This window comes from Cyprinodon tularosa, unplaced genomic scaffold, assembly GCF_016077235.1.
Source record: "Cyprinodon tularosa strain WSP-4 unplaced genomic scaffold, ASM1607723v1 ctg508, whole genome shotgun sequence".
NCBI classification, from domain to species: Eukaryota; Metazoa; Chordata; class Actinopteri; order Cyprinodontiformes; family Cyprinodontidae; genus Cyprinodon; species Cyprinodon tularosa.
Window position 1 is genome coordinate 134,717 of NW_024039239.1, and position 17,100 is coordinate 151,816.

Below are 17,100 nucleotides of genomic sequence, written 5' to 3' on the forward strand. Positions count from 1 at the left end.
CGGTTAAAAGTATGATGGGAAAACCAGTCAGACCATCAGAAACTGGCAGAGTGACAATAACCTAATGATACATTAGAAATCATGAGGACGAATTTGATGATGTATTTATTATGTGGGGTTTAATTAAATTGTTTATAATTTTATTTTTGATTTATTAATTAATTTGTTGTTTTTTATGGGGGGGTGAGTTTTTATTTATTTATCCTGGTTTAACTCCTCATCAGTTGGTGGCGGTAACGCGCACTAACTAATTTGCCAACCGCCATAAAACACAATAAGAAGAAGTTTCATCCTCCCCACCAGTAGGTGGCGGTATCCGTCATTAGGCCGGTCCGGTTCTGTTCATCTGCATGTGTAGAAGCAGCAGCAGCAGCATGTCTGTGTTTATGGACCTAAACTTGTTATTTTGTGCTGACAGGAAACGTCTGCAGAGCCTGGTGGAAACAGCCGCTAACCGTGAGTCCGTCTGAAATCAATCCGCTCAGAGAGTCACTTTAAAAGCTTTAATTTGATCCAATAAAGTGACTCCAGACACAGATGGAGCTGAAGTGAATCTGCAGACATGAGATCCTTAGAAGCGCTGTGTTTAGGAGAGCAGATAATTATTACGTTTAAACTCATCTTATATTTATATTTGTTTTTATTTTGAAGTCATAAAAGCTTTAGTCAAATTTACGACGGCCTATTAGGGCCGTTCAAAGACAAAGATAATAATGGGAAACTAAGATTTCAAGTTTAAAGCAGCATATTTACGAGATTATAAAGATGCAAATTTAGAAGGAAACAAATTTACCAAATAAACTGACAAATTTTCATTAAAAAGTATCAAATTTAATTCAATTCAATTCAGCTTAAAATAAAATGTCCCATTAAATTACCAAAAATAAATTTAAAATGATGAATTAAGTTATTGAATGTCACTCTCAAGTTATTTATTTATTTAAAATGAAAAATGATTCACTGTATATGTATAAATAAAAACAGAATGAAGTACTAGTGTATATTTTTAGGTGGTCTCCACTCACTTGGATGATTATTTCTGGGTCCCAGGCTGAAATGTTTGGATGGTGCAGCCTCTAACCAATCATCCTCCTCCATGATGTTTCTAATAGGACGTCTGTAACGCTGCAGAACTGTGTGATGATGAAGGGCTGACAATGTTGAATTCATTCATCAACAAACTTTGTAAACTATTATAATGAAAAGAAAACTAAAAAAGACCTGATAAAATGTTAAATAGGCCAATAATTCAGACCAGAGTAGGAAGGTGGATTTAAACTAACAACCTTCCCAGTTATGCCCGGTTGGTTTTTTATTTTTATGAAATGAAGTAACTCAATATAACTGTCAGTTGGATCATTTTATCTGCTTTAATGACGCCATGTTTGCTCCTCATTCAGTTGGATTCTCCACCGTCGCCATCAACTATGTGTTTGAACCCAAAGCCAAGAAGAAACAGGTGAGTTACTGATGGGGGCGGGGGGGCTGTTACCCCCACAGGTCACCGTCCCGCTGTGCTCCAGACCGCTTACACAAAGCAAAGCCTACAGCCTCCGCTGTTCCTCCCGTCCTGCTCGGCTCCCTACGCTGCGACTTCCCTGGAGTTTGGGGAAAGCGTGCGCCATATTAGTATTAAATTCTTCGGAACTGTCTGGAACAGTTCTCATTGATTGACATTGGTGCGTACGTGATTTAAGCCTCTGTTTGTTTCCCATCTGCAGGAAGTCCCCTCCCCGGTACCAATCAGTGAGCTGATAGGTCAGCTCCCCGTGGTGCAGGGTCGCTCTCGTCCAATCAGAGTGCTGAACAGGCTGACGGTGGTGATGTCAGAGGCTAATCACTTTGTGAGTATCTCATTGGAGATTTTTGATCAGAGTATCGGATCAGAGGGGTTTTAATCGGATCTTTCTGTGTCTCCTAGAGGCCCAACGCCTCAGAGTATCGGCCCTTTGACCTCCTGGCCGTCCAGCCCACCACAGAGAAACTCTTCCATGTGAGTTCCTGCACGACGTTTTCAGGACTTCTGTGTTATGGATAAAATGTTCCACAACTTGATGCTGTTATGCAACTTTAATAGATTTATTGCCAAACACCAGTAGAGGCGGTAAATAGTTTATTTATTCCAATAATATCCAGATGGTCATATATTGTTTATGGACACACGCCCCCTACTGGCTAAGTGTTAGAACAATAAAGGAAAGTGAATCACAAATATGGAATAAATTCACCACAACTTCCATTCAAAATATCAGTTTATTAACAAAAATCTTTCAGTTTTCACGTTTCATTTAAAAACTGTTGACTAAAACTAGTGAAACTCAACTAAACTAAACTACTATGTATGCAGAAGAAGGGAAAACGACCAAAATCAATGAGACATGCAATGATGTCACAGTTTAGCTGGATTTAATTTTCCAAAACCAAAGTTTCTCTTTGGGGTATGATTAAATTAGCTTTTCACTAATTTAGAGCGATTTGAACTTATTCACAATGAAATCCATGAAGGAAAAAAAACATTATTTGGCAAAATAATTTTTGTTTTTCTAATGATTTGTTTAATCAGGAACCAATAATGTTTAGATAACAGATTCTTTACCTTCTTTGATTGATCTAGCAGCTAACAAACATGAGGATTCCCATTAAAGCTACAGTGTGTAATTTTTAGCGACATCTAACGTCCAGACTGCAGACCGCAGCAACATGAACATCTCCCCCCCACCGCTTCTCCCCCCCAACAGTACGGCGAGCGTTACGGGACAAAATGTCTTCCACGACGTCCGCATCACCTACCTTCTCAAGTGATGAGGTTTGTTTACATAGATAATTTTAATACTGCCATCTGTTGTTCAGTACCGTCTCAGTTCATCTCTCTCAACTTGCCGTAGTTACTTTCGAGCGTAATGGGCGATCTCGCAATCGCTAGTTTGTTGGCTCTGCGCTGGCGTAGCGCATAGATGTCTGCCTCCATGGCTGCGAGACCCGCTCCTATGTAATTATAAATAACGAATTCTAAGGCAACTCAAATATTAAGGTTAAGAGGCTGAGCTCGTAGATGATGATAAATAACATAGTTATGTATAATATATTACATTTCTGACTGTATATACCTGTAATTATTACACACTGTAGCTTTAAATGAGTTGTGATCATATTTGGTCATCAAAATATAATGACTTATGCTAGTTTCCATGCAAAGTCAATGGTTGACGCGCATCAAGGTGCACCAAAACATGCTGCAGCGCGTTTTGAGCAACAGGCGCAGCACGTCGGAGCAGCTGAAGCAATGTGTCGGGAGCGTTTAAGCATCTGACGTGCACGGCAAATTTGGGGTGAAGTCTTTTTTATTTTTGTTTGCTATCTAAAAGGATGTTTTGTTAATTGAAATAAAAAAAAAAATGAACATTTTAAAAATGTTTTTAATGAAAAAAAAATTTAAGAGGAGCTTTACTGTTTCCTCAGATGTAACTTTTTAATTCAATTTTTCTATTTTTTTTTACATTTTCGTAGATTATTGTTTTCAAATTTATTTTCTATTACATTTCTATCTAAAAATAAATTTTTTTAGATTGTTTTTCAAATTTTGAAAATATAATTTATTATAATTATATAACTTATTTTCATTAAGACAGTTTTCAACTTTTAAAAATTTCATTGCATTTTTTTTTTATATTATCTTTAAAGGTACACTATGCAACCGGTGTTGATTTTCCAGCGAGGCTCCCCCCAGAGGGCGAAAGTAAAAGTGCACTGTCGTAAATATGCTCAGCTGTTCTCCTGGTTTCTCCGTCAAGCCAGGCGCGGTTGTTTTGAGCTTAGCAGACAGGCGAACGCAACGAATGACTAATGCTGCGTTCACACCGCAGCTGGCGCGACAGAAGCAGCGAGTTTACATGCAAAGTCAATGGTTGACGCGCGTCAAGGCGCAGCAAAAGGTCCCGCGGCGCGTTTTGAGCAGCTGAAGCAGCGCGTCGGGCGCGTTTAATCATCTGACGCAGGGAGAGAGACACAGCGCTGATGATCAGAGGCTATGATCACTCCTCTTAAACAGTTTATTGATGCCTAAATTAACTTAAAATGCAGAAATCTGCCGGCAGAATATGCAGTTTGGATTATTTAGATCAAAAACACCTACCAGCTGCCGCGGTGAACCGCGAGGACGTGACCTGGCCAGAGGCTGCTGATGAATGGATCCCTACTGTCGGCGCACCGCTGGTATGTGGGGGTCTGAGCGGCTCCGACAGAAAAATTATTGAAGGCAGGATAATAATCTGGATGAACTGACTGCACTGATTACGTTTTCAGGTGTATTTTCTCACTTAAACACATATTAAAACTACTTTATTCTCACTGATCACAGCAAATATAGCTGCAAGGCAGATAGTGAAGCTCCGCCCAACGCGCGTCAGACACACTTTTGCACCGCGCAGCCAGAGCAGCAAAGCTGCTTCAGCCGCGTGTCAGAACTAACTGGTACAAGCAGTAAAAATGAAGCAGCAGACGCGATTTTGCTGCGTCCGATGTGAAAGCAGCATAACTGCACAAAGATCGCCACTGTGCTAGCAACGAGAATGCTTAACTGGGGGCGGTGTAGCAGTTCTCGGCCGTAAAGCAAGACTGACTCTCACGAGACTTCTGAGCCTGTGGGTGCGGGTCGGTGCTCCTGCAATTGCAAGTGCGGTATTTCCCCCACAGACCACCAGGGCGGCCGAGAATACCTTTGTTCAACCTGAAATGACTCATTTAATCATCCAAAACGTTATGGAACACATTAATTAACTGAAAAATGTTGCATAGTGTGCCTTTAACAAAATGTGTTCTGTATTGCAATAATATTGGAGCAAAGTTTATTCCATACGTGGGATGTAATTTATAAAACTTAATCTAAAAATCAGAAATAATAATAATAATAATAAAAAAAAAAAAGATTTAAAGAATAAAAATTTGAGAAAAGAGCAAAGTTACTCTGAGGATTGCATTTTTTCCCCAAATTTCTATTTATAAAATCTGTTCTTGGCTTGAAACAATAATGGAACATAATTGACTCCGTATTGTGCCTGATATCTGGTCATCTTTCTGCTCAGGCGGCCTGCTTGCTGTGTGACGTCGACATCGTCTGCATCTCTGTGACGGAGAAACTTCCCTTCATCTTCAAACGAGCGCCAGTCAACGGGGTGAGTGTCCTATCCGCCATCTACTCCCCTCTTTCTGACTCTCTCCTTCATGTACGTGTCTTTGTGTGCAGGCCATTGACAGAGGCGTGGTGTTTGAGGTGTCCTACGCCGCGGCCATCAGAGACTCCACCATGAGGCGCTACACCATAGCCAACGCCGTCAGCCTGATGGAGAGCTGCAAAGGAAAGGTTGGTGTCCGCGTTTGCTGCCAGCTGCTTCCTGTCTCTTTACTGACGTGAAACATTGAACGTTGTTCCTTTTTCAGAACGTCATCATCTCCAGCGCAGCTGAGAAGGTCAGATGAATCCTTTTTTCTGGTCAGACTTCAAACTTTGGGCTACTGTAGCTCTCTAACTTTGTATTTCTATCTTTTCTAAAGGCTTTTGAAATCAGAGGACCTTATGACCTCACCAACCTGTATCCTCCAATCACTGAACACCGACCTCTGATAGGCCCCTCCCATCTAAACTTACATATTTACTTAATTACTTCACTATTTAATTATTTTATTTAGCATTTTTAGAATTAATATCTCAGGTTAAAAATAAAAAGTATGTGTATTTATTTAATTGGTTATTCATGTATTAAGTGATAATATTTTGGATCTGAACACCCCAGGATTCACATCTGCTAGTGCACTGCTTCAAACTAAATATTTAGTTTATTAAATAAATATTAAGCTCCAAAATAAATATTTAGCTAGGACCAAGCTAGCTTAACATTTAGGTAGCTTGATGCTACCTAAATGTTTAGCGAATATGCAAATTCACCTACCGAAAAGCGGAATTGAACTACCAAAGTAAAAGCCTGGGCATCTGTAGAAAACTCCTACATCTTTGTGAGACTGACAGAAAATCACATTAGTATACGAAAAAAACGGAATGAAGTCCAAAATGGAATCTTAGAACTAGTTTTGTTTGACCGTATACATTTGTTTCAAGAAATGGGCAAATGTTTAATGTTAACCTGCGTCACACGCATATGGGGCATCACTGTGTTGCCATAGCAATGACTGCTTTCCTTACAGCTTCAATCAAGGCGCCTTCTACTGCTGCGAGTGAGACTTCACTGGGAGAGACACTCAATAGTTCAGGGTTAGTGCTTAGAGGGTGTTTTTGGAAATTAGTCAACGACAAAGTGACTAAAGATAAATCAGTCTTTCGTCTTGAGCTGTAGGAGTCGTATAAAGATTCCCAGGCTTTTACTTTGGTAGTTCACTTCCACTTTTCGGCAAGTAAATTTGCATATTTTTGCTAAATATTTAGCTAGCACCAATCTTGCTAAATATTTAGCTAGCACCAATCTTGCTAAATATTTAGCTAGCACCAATCTTGCTAAATATTTAGCTAGCACCAATCTTGCTAAATATTTAGCTAGCACCAATCTTGATAAATATTTAGCTAGCACCAATTTTGATAAATATTTTGCTAGCTTAATGCTAGCTAAACGGTTAGTTTTTTAAATATTTAGTTTTGAGCTAAATATTTATTTAACAAACTAAATATTTAATTTGTAAACTAAATTTTTATTTTACAAAGTAAGATTTTTATAAATGAATAAAAAAAAAGTAATTTTCTCTTAAAACATGCTAAATAACCATAAATATTGCTCCTAATTTTTGACTGTTTAACTTTGCAAACGGCGCCCCCTATCTGCCATCGTATCAATATATATGAGCTGATACCAACATGAAGAAAGCCTCTCACGTCGGCCATCGCTCAGCCTCTTCACTCGGTTTGTTTTCCTGACCAGTCTCTCAGAGGGTCGCTGTTCGGCCTGTCATTGGCTGATTCTAAGGAGGCCGTCTCTTCCACATGCAGAGCCGTTTTACTCCACGCAGGTAAATCATGATGACGTTTCCAGACTGTTAGCTCCGTTTATCGTTTATTTGGATTCTTTCTTTAAATCACCTTTTTTTGTTTCATCTTGTCTCTTTGTGTCCAGAAACCAGGAAGACGGCCAGTGGCATCATTTACACCATGAAGAAGCAGCAGCAGGAGGAGGAGCAGGATGCTGCAGGCTGTAGGTTATCAGTCATGTCTGATCTGTAGAACCTCAGATGTTCCTTTAGCTCAGCGGTCGGCAACCCAAACTTTTCAAAGAGCCATATTAGACCCAAAAAAAACGCAATCTGTCTGGAGCCGCAGAAATCTAAGGCTACGTTCACACTGCAGTACGGAAGAGGATTAGGGCCACTGGAAAAAAAAAAAGTTAACTGATTTTTTTTATTTTATTTCAGTATAGCATGGGAAAAAAGTCAGAATTCTAACTTTTTTCCCATGTTAAACTGAAATAAAATTTAAAAATCAGTTTACTTTTTTTTTTTTTTTCAGTGGCCCTAATCCTCTTCCGTACTGCAGGCATTAATGCTCAATTCCGATTTTCTTTTGTGAAGTCCGATTTTTTTTTTGCGTTGGCATTTACATTTCCAAATATATGCAACTTGTATGTGATCTCCTGCGTGAACTGCAGTCATACAACGCAAGTGCTCAGCATGCGCAGTAGAGGAAGCAATGACATCACAGGCCAGCATGCTCTGTGTTTATGGAAGTAAACATGGATGGTAGCGCTGGAGCGCATCTATCTAGCACATCGATCTTTCCCAACTATAAAAACAATCTTTTTAAGATGGTTAAACATAAATGCTGCTCCCCGCATCATCGTCCGCCATGGGTGTTGTTTTTCTTGCTGCTTCTTCATAGCAAGATACAGAATAGTGAGCTTTGTTGGGTATTAATGGCGTCCAGGTCGGATTCATCTGAAAAGATCAGATTTGTATCGGATTCAGGACCTCATAGCCAAGTGGCCTGGATTGGGAAAAAACCGTATCTGAGTCGTTCAGACTGCCATGAAAAGATCCGATCCAGGTCGCATATGGGCCAAAAAATCGGATTTGGGTCACTGCAGGCTGCTGTGTGAACGTAACCTAAAAGTCTGCTATTAGCCTTGTATGGTAACACGGGCTCCAAGTGTATTAGCCCACTATAAAAAAGGACTACATGGGCTTAAATATATCATAAGAATTCCCGCTTAAATGTTTATCCTGGGGCAAAAGTCACATCATGTGACTCTGATGGACCCTATTTGGTGCTTTCAGTTTGAATTCCATTACAATATAAATGTATTAGATTTGGTTGCATTGATGAAATTATAGAAACTTAATAAAGAAATAAGATTTTTGCTGTTATTTTTATTATGAGGATTTGGGGGAAAAAATTTAATAATTTCCATCCCTGCATCAGAGCGCTACCTGTTGGATCTATGAACAGTTTTCTATGTTTGCAACCAAACCAGCAGCAGGTAGTAAAGTTTGGAGATGCAATCTACTTCTTAAATCTGTCTTTGCTCTCCTTTAATTTATCCAGAGGTTCTGCAATCAAACTAATTCTCTCCATCCCAGCTTGATGGTGGGCTGCAGATTTAGCCTTCCCTGGAAATGCCTTTTAATAATTTTCTCCATTCTTCTCTGAATCCTCTTTTCTCATCAGCCATTTTCCTTTTTTCCCTTTGGGTTTCATGGCCTGAGACACACCCGCCGCTTTGTTTACAGGAGCCACCTGCCTGGCACCGCGCCGCTGCAACGCGATACAGCGCTATGAAGCTAATCTTGCATGGCGAAAATGTTTACATTTATTGCTTACATTTATTTATTATACTCATTTTTAAAGCATTGGAAACGTAATGAATGTTTGTTTGACCTTCTCTATACCAAAAAAACAAAAATCCATCTTTTTCCAATTTCATGCATTAAAAAAAAAAGCTCCGTGGGGGCGCTAAAGAGCCACATACCACTCTATAGCCACTGGTTCCCGACCTGTCTTTTAGGGGGTAAAAAGTAGATGTAGTTCTAAAGGTTCTGCTATTTTTGTATTCTTGCAGCTGATTTATTTTTTTACACGTTCTGGGCTGAACGTTTTCACGACAGCAGGAGTTCTGCACCTGCTTGAAACTGGGATCCATCCTGTGCAGGAAAAAAATCCCTTTAGGCTTTTTGTACATTGAAGAAAATGTCTAATTGATTTCTGTTTGCAGAAATAGATAAAAAAAAATAGATATATTTAAAGATAAAGTTTTTTTTTTATTTTCCTTCCCAGATTTCAGAAACAGAAATTTACTGATGCTCTTTGCAATTTGGTCTTCCCTACAACTGGCCTTTAAATGAAGAAGATTGGATCTTTTGCCGAATGAGTCATGTGACCCAGGCGCCACTTAAAGGGGAAATTTATTTTCAATGTAGAAACACAATCGAAAACAGTATGAACGCACAACCCCCCCCCCCCACGCCGCCCCCCACTCACTATTACTCAGTGGATAAATAATATTGATTCTCTTCACATTTTTTTGTGGATTAAAAAAGTTTGAATAATGTGAAATATTTAGTAAAAACTATTTTTTTATTTATTTTTTGTTTATTAAATAGAAAATCAATTTTTCTGCGGTGTTGCTGAATGAATGTATTGAACTGATTAGGTTCTGAATGACCTGTTGAATCAAACAGAATCCCAACATTTAATCCTAAACCAGTGAATCAAGAAAAGAGAATCCTTTCCTAAATCCTTTGATTATCTTTAGTTTTTAATCTAAAATAAGCCAGATCATCGCATCCTTTCATCTCAGCCACCTGCCAGAAATCTCTAACAGGAAAAAACAAAAACTGGTGAACAGATGAGAAAAAGCAGAGCGAGCAGAACGTTAGAGATTGAACTAACAGATTCTGCAGGGTAGGAGAATAGAGTGAGAATGAAGAAAAAGGGATCCCTATGTCCTCCAGCAGTCTAAGCCTATAGCAGAGCCCAGAGCTAAACATGTCTGCCAATGTGTGGCGCTGTTGCTGAGCTGTATTTATTGTGTTCCCTGTTTTTATTTTTTATTTTTTGGCAGGTGACGCTCCTGCAGCCAAACGACCTAAACAGACCTGATCGAGGAGGCGGGCCCACCTCTGTATTCTTCTGTATTATTTGTCTCGTCTTTTTTTGAAGCAGATTCTACTCATTAAAACAAGTTTATATTTCTTTGATAGATAAAGTTTAAAAGAAAACATTTTCAGTTGATTCATTTCAAGAAAATGTATTTTTGTTTTTGAATAGAAACTGAAGTACTTATGGTCAGATATGTAATCTTGCTGTAAGAAGATGGTTTGACCTTTATATTCATATTGGACCTAAATGTTCTGTGTCCTGCTCTTTAGTCTTTGTAAGTCAACTGAAGATGTGTATTTGAGCAATTATTGCATTTTTTTATGAAGAAATACATTTGCCTTCACTACGATGCCGTCCATTTCCTGACATCACCATATCACGCCACCTTGGCAATCAAGTTACACTTTAGGAGGGCTGAACAAAGACTTTGAGACAATTTTTCTAAACTTGGTAAAATGATGATCAGGCATATTAACAACACGTCAGATTTGTTACCTTTGTTTTTTTATCTAAGGAAAACTAGCTGATTGCATCCAGTCATGGACTTTGCAGGATTCTCTCCTCCTGAATTAACAGGTAGAGACAGTAGATACCGACTTCCATTGTAGCCTTGACTCCTTCTGCCTAACTCTGTTATAGGAGTTCTCTAAACTCCTTCTGCCTAACTCTGTTAGGCAGAAGGAGTGCTGCCATCAACACTCAGGTGTTGATGGCAGCAGCACAGCTGATATGCAGAACGTCAGAGGTTCTGCAAAGTTGGAAAATAGAGATAGAATGATGAAAAGGGGTCCCTATGTCCTCCAGCAGTCAAAGCCTATAGCAGCATAACTATAGAGATAGCTCAGGATAACCTGAGCCACCCTAACTATAAGCTTTATCAAACATTTTTTTAGGTACGAAAAGTAGGACATGTCTGGGAAAAGAGGACATCTGGTCACCCTACCATATCAACAATTTGATGTTTCAGTGAGTGAGTGCTTGTTGCTGTGATGTGTCTATGCTCAGCAGCTTCGCTCGTTGTAAACCAACCAATCAGCGCACAGCTCATCTTAATATTCATGATCATACCATAAAAGGAAGAAAACCTCTCGTTTCATTTTAGGCCTTTTAACCAGGCTGCATTAGGGCTCATAAAACAGCAAATAGGACATTTTCATCCCAACCAATGTTACACACCCTATTCAGAGACCTTCAGGACCAGCATCAGATACCCTATATGATCATTCTATCACACCTTTAAAGATGGGAAAAAAACAGCTGCCAGTGAAACAGTAAAAAATTCAATGAAAATCATGCCATTAATTTTGAATTGTGGTGAAAAATTAATAATAAACAAACAAACAAAACAAAAAAACTGAAAAACCAGCACGATGTAGCTCCTAAACTAAAATGTTGATGGAATCACGGCAATCAGGTGGTTTTTTAAATGTTCTAAACCTCTGATCCTAGAATGGCCCCTGCCTCACATTAATACATTATAAAAAAAGAAAAATAAATACATTCTCTTTTAAAATGTTTCATTCAGTTTGATTTTAGTTTTGTAAACTCAAAATGCAGTTTCAGCTATGTTATTTTTGCAAGGTCCAGCTTTTATCTTTATTTCAGTTTTTTTTTTTATTCTAGTTTTCTTTCATTTCTTTTAGGTAACGATAATAACCTTACTCTTTAGCTTTACTTAGAATTTTTTTGGGTTATTCAGGATCTGATTTGAAAACTAAAGCTTCACTCATGTAACACAAATGTTCTTTGGTTTCGTAAGAGAGGCACCATCCTTTATTGTTCCAATGTGTTGAAATGTATTATTTATTCAAATTGTAACGATCTTGGTTCTGTTGATTTTCTCTACATTTTCAGTTTCGCCTTTTTTTTCTTGTTTTCTAGCTTTATTGGTGTGTTCTGGATTTATTTAAATTTCTTAGGTTTTTCTTTGGCTCTGTTCGACAACCTAGGACGTGTCCTACAAGGACGCGGTCTACCTAGACTGGATCCTTCGAAGTCCTTGAAAATAAGGAGACCGGAAGAGTTTAGGCTGTGAATTCGACCAGGTCTACCCTTCGGCGGGTTTCACCGCCGTATGCTCTGTTGCTTAGCAACTGTAAACGTTGACACACAAAGCAGGAAAAGAATGAATACAGAAGTTTTCAAAACTGTTTATTTATTTCTTTTTTATTATGAAGTGAACAAAGACTACACTCACAAGAATCCAGAGTGGAATAAAGGTTCCAACCACCGGGAGCAGGAACAAATCAAATCAAATGTAATGATAGAAACCTTAGTCAGTTAAATAACCTGCTGCTGTCATTCTGCACATCTCTGAGGTTGCTGCTATTTTTAAATATCCATTAATGTAAAAATGTCCATAGCTGCATATTGGTTATTTATTCTCCAGTTTTATATCGTTAAAACACTTTACAGTTTTGTATTGTTTATATTTTAACTCTTCACTATTATGTTATTCTTATACATTTTCCTAAGGTCCTCATTTGTGTGACCATTTTCAGTAATCTTTCTGCTGCTGTAAATTTTTCCATTGTGGGACAATAAAGGGATTTTCTATTCTATTCTAAAAAAATCTAAACAATGTATTTATAAAAAATATATCTGCAAAATCTCTAATATTCAACAACAAAAAATACGTAGTTAAGCATATTGTGCAAAACAGCAATAAAAAGATAAAAATCCTATCAGATTTATAGTCCCCACCCTGTAGATATATTAGAATCTGTCCTTTAATTACAGCCAAACCCATTTACACAGTAACAGATAAAAACCTTTAGATAAATCAAACATTACCGCCACATATCTGACTCAATAATCATTAAAACAACTATTTTTCATTAATCTCAGACGGAACTATTAAATGACTTGTATTTTATTAAACTGAACTTCCAATTTTCACCACTGGTCGGCGCCAAGTAACCTTTACTCTGATCACAGCTTGCTTGGTCTCGCAATTATTCCTGGGATATCCAAGAATACCGAGGATACATCAGACCCGTCCTTCAAATCGGGCAAAAAGAAGGACGCATTTTAAGGCCGCATAACGAGGATCTTGGCGCCGCGCTATGACGTAATCAGCCTTCGAATCCGGTCTTCTAAGGATGCGTCCTAGGTTTTCGAACAGAGCCTTTGCTTGTCCTCTGTTGCTCTCTCGTGTTTTCTTTTCCCTTGGCTTCCTCTTCAGCTCTAATTAAACCTGCTCCTTATCAGCTCGTTAGTCCTGCCTTTGTTCAGTCAGCCATAAATACACTCCCTGTGCAATCCCTCAGTGCTGGTTCCTCGTCTTACTTTGTCTCACCCTGGCACCTTGTGATAGTATTCCCCTGATGTCTCCGTGGTTCTGGTTAGTGTTTTATTTTTATGTTGGATTTTTTTATTTCTGTTTGTGCTACCTGTGTTATCCCATTAAATCATCAAAGAACTCACCTCTGCCTGTCAGCATCTGCATTTGGGTCCTCACAAAAACCTCCAAACAAACTGTGACACAAATAAGGGAAAAGATTTAAACTGAAAGAAACCCTGGGTTTTGGGTTCACTCACTTATGTGACTGATGATTTATAATTTACCAGTTTGAGTGACTGCCACTTGAAAAATCCCCCTCAGCAGCATTTAGTAGTGTGTAATGGGTTAGCTTGGTGATCCTAACCACCACCATTACCTTTAGCTGGCCAAAGTAATGAATGAGTTAATGATTGTGATTCAGTTCATTTTGCTCACATAAATGTTTATTTGAAGGAACCGTATTAGTTATGCTGCTATGGGCTTATTGTGTTGGAAGACATCCTTACTACTTTTCCTTTCTGAATATATCTAACGATTCTGGTAAAAAATTTCAAAGGATATGTAATTATGTAATGTATGATTATCTATCCCATGGGTGGGCAAACTTTTTGACTTGCGGGCCAGAATGGGTTCTAAAATTTGACAGAAGGGCTGGGCCAGGAGCATTTGGACAAGCAATGTAATTAATTAAACCTGGGGATTTGAAATGTATAAAAAAAACAGACAATTTTCACGACCATAAGGCGCACCGTACTAAAAGGCGCAGTCTCAGTTATGTGTGCCATTACTGTATTTAACACACACATAAGGCGCACCGGACTATAGGGCGCGTTTTTTATATACAGGTACATGTCCTCTACTACCTTTAAATAGCTCTACTGCATATTTAAATATACAGCGGGAGCAAAACTGAGTATGACTGTGCTTTATTCATGTATTTATTACAAAGTATTAATCAAACCTGGCAGCTGGCCGTGAGACAGACACATCGCAGATGACACAGCGCTGTGATCACTCCTAAATTAACTTAAAATCCTGAAACCTGCCGACGGAATATGTTCGCTTTTATTACCGGTATCCTGGTGCCTGCAGTTTAAATTATTTAGATGAAAAACACCTGCCAGCCACCGCGTGAACCCGGAGGCTGCCCAGCCCAGAGGCTGCTGTTGAAGGGATTCCTACTGTCGGCGTACCGCTGGTATGTGGGGGTCTGAGCGCCTCCGACAGAAATAGTATAGGCAGGATGATAATCTGGATGAACTGACTGCAATGATTAAGTTTTCAGATGGACTTTCTCACTTAAAAACATATTAAAACTACTTTATTCCCACTGATCACAGCAAATATAGCTGCAAGATTTAGACTATTTAGATGAAAAAACACCTGCCAGCCGCCGCGGTGAAGAGGAGGAGACCCGCCCAGAGGCTGCTGTTGAATTAAGTTTTCAGGTAGAAAAATAGAGCGGGAGCAAAACTGAGTATGATTGTGCTTTATTCAAGTATTTATTACAAAGTATTAATCAACCCCATCAAAGTCATCAACCTCTGTTTCTGAATTAAACAGCTGCGCTAAATCAGAAATGCCAGTTTCCCCTTCTTCGCTGTCAGTCACTTTCCGTGCAGCGCGGCTCCTCAGAAATAATGCCGGCTTTTGCGAAAGCTGGAACAACAGAGCCAGCAGACACGTTTGTCCAAGCCAGGGGCGTGCATACATAGACACTAGGTGGTGCTAAAGCACTAGGAAGTTTGCCCTTTATCAAAGAAAATGCCCTTTTGAAACTCGTTTTTTTATTATTATTATTATTAATAAGATTTTACTGAGGTCGGTTTTGAAATGATCTTTTGAAAACCTGAGCCATTAAAAACGACTGAAACAATGCCCCGAAATGAGCCACTTACTTGCGCAGAAACGACCCTCTCTCTCTCTTCCTTTGTCACGTGACCTCGCGCGGTCGCCCGCAGATGCGCAGCATCATAGCAGTTCAGTAGCGTCTTCAGATAGCAGGAACGGTCGCTGACAGGCTGCTTCTCCCGTGCCCCATTAGCCCCATTAGCCAGATCAAGCAGAATCATTTTGTTGTGCATTAAAATGTCTCATTCAGCAGCACCAAACACGCATTTTTGCCGACTGGTCACCTGATAAACTAGTTGTCTCCTTGTAAGATGCTATTTTACTTTTTATATTTTATATCCATATTTTTATCTTAAGCGTATATATTAGTCTATTTTATTGCATGATGTATACCCACAGTTTTTAGATATTTTTATAATTTTATTTACCTATTCCATATTATATGTTTCATGTTGCACGATTGTACCATAAAAAATTCCTAGTTTGTGAACTCCTTCACTAACAATGGCAATAAACCTGATTCTGAAAGTTTTACACTGCAGCCCAAGTCAATGATAGATAACGTGAGGACGACCACATAGGCTGCAAATAATTTCGGTAGAGTTTGCAATTGCAAATACGGAAGAGGTTTAGGGCCACTGAAAAAAAAAAGTTAACTGATTTTTTAATTTTATTTCAGTTTAGTATGGGAAAAAAGTCAGAAATCTGACTTTAATCTCAGAATTCTGTTATATAGGTTTTGTTAGGCAACATAAATTAACACATTTTGGTCTCTTTATTGTCTTAATTGTATATTGATTTAGTAATTGCAGCACAATGCCAAGAAAGGAGGGTTAATCGTATTGAAAAATCTTAAAAGCTGTTCACATTTTATTTTTAAGTGGTTTGTGAAGCAGGTATTAAAATAGCTATTATTTTGTAGGCTACCATAAGTCATATCCACGTGACAAGACTTCCAGTCATGTTGCCCTAATAGCCCATTATTTAAACTAATGTGGCTTATTTGTTTAAGCTATTATTATTATTATTATCATTATTATTGTCATGATGGTTATTATTATATTGTAGCCAGTCACAGCAGGGAAGCTCTATACCATCAACATCTACCAGGACAGGAGATGAGGAAGAGTTCAGGTAAGACACAGAGACAGAAAAAGACCAGGATGAGGGAGAGCAGATGGATGAGGGAGAGCAGATGGGTGAGGGAAAACGGGGAGATGAGCCAGATGAAAGAAGTACGCTTTAGTCTGTTCTGTTGGTGGTGTGACTTTTTTCCATTGAAAACTCACGTTTAGAGAATGTTACAAATAAAAGTCAAATTTCATTCAACATGCGTGTCTTTTTTTTTATAATTAAGTGTTCCACGTGCGCTAAAAAGTGCCCCCCCCACCCCCCCCTCCTGAGCACCCAAAATGTCTGTGCACGCCTCTGGTCCAAGCATCAACAATCCATCCGCAAACGGTGGCGTAACTTGCCCGGCGCTGCCTTCCACTTTTCCTGAAACTGTGGTCTCCGTCGGTCATCCATCGCTCCCACGCCGCCCGCAGCCTTACTTTGAACGGCCGGTTCATACCGATGTCGAGCGGTTGAAGTTCCTTTGTCAGACCTCCCGGGATAATGGCGAGCACAGCGTTCATTTGATTCACCATGTTTTTCTCATCAGCTGTGAGATGGGCACGCATGGAGTTACAGATTAACAGCGATGGTGATGAGTGGAAAAAAAACACCTGGTCTCCTCACATACACCTCCCTCAGCCACGCTTTCATCATCTCCTCAATGAGGTGGTCTCAAAAGTCGCAGTTACAACACACATAGGGCGCACCGCACCAAAGGGCGCACCGCACATTTTGAGGGAAAAAAAGACGTTTATGTGCG

General features: G+C 39.1%; 1 protein-coding gene across 1 annotated transcript; it reads left to right on the forward strand.

Annotated features, from left to right (window-relative positions):
* The first annotated feature begins 315 nt into the window (after positions 1–315).
* rpp30 (ribonuclease P/MRP 30 subunit) lies at positions 316–10,204 on the forward strand. The gene is made up of 10 exons (XM_038303198.1): positions 316–456; positions 1,401–1,459; positions 1,722–1,844; positions 1,922–1,993; positions 5,082–5,171; positions 5,243–5,359; positions 5,437–5,588; positions 6,932–7,011; positions 7,116–7,193; positions 10,053–10,204. Exons 1-7 carry the CDS (start codon positions 351–353, stop codon positions 5,473–5,475), a joined length of 606 nt encoding a protein of 201 aa, XP_038159126.1. The 5' UTR covers positions 316–350; the 3' UTR covers positions 5,476–5,588; positions 6,932–7,011; positions 7,116–7,193; positions 10,053–10,204.
* The last annotated feature ends 6,896 nt before the right edge of the window (positions 10,205–17,100 follow it).

Bases quoted from the DNA above. Each gene is read 5' to 3' on its own strand.
- rpp30 (XM_038303198.1), top strand. From the start codon at position 351: ATGTGTAGAAGCAGCAGCAGCAGCATGTCTGTGTTTATGGACCTAAAC. The intron at 457-1,400 runs GTGAGTCCGTCT...CTCCTCATTCAG, and splicing joins GGTGGAAACAGCCGCTAACC to TTGGATTCTCCACCGTCGCC. The intron at 5,360-5,436 runs GTTGGTGTCCGC...TTCCTTTTTCAG, and splicing joins TGGAGAGCTGCAAAGGAAAG to AACGTCATCATCTCCAGCGC.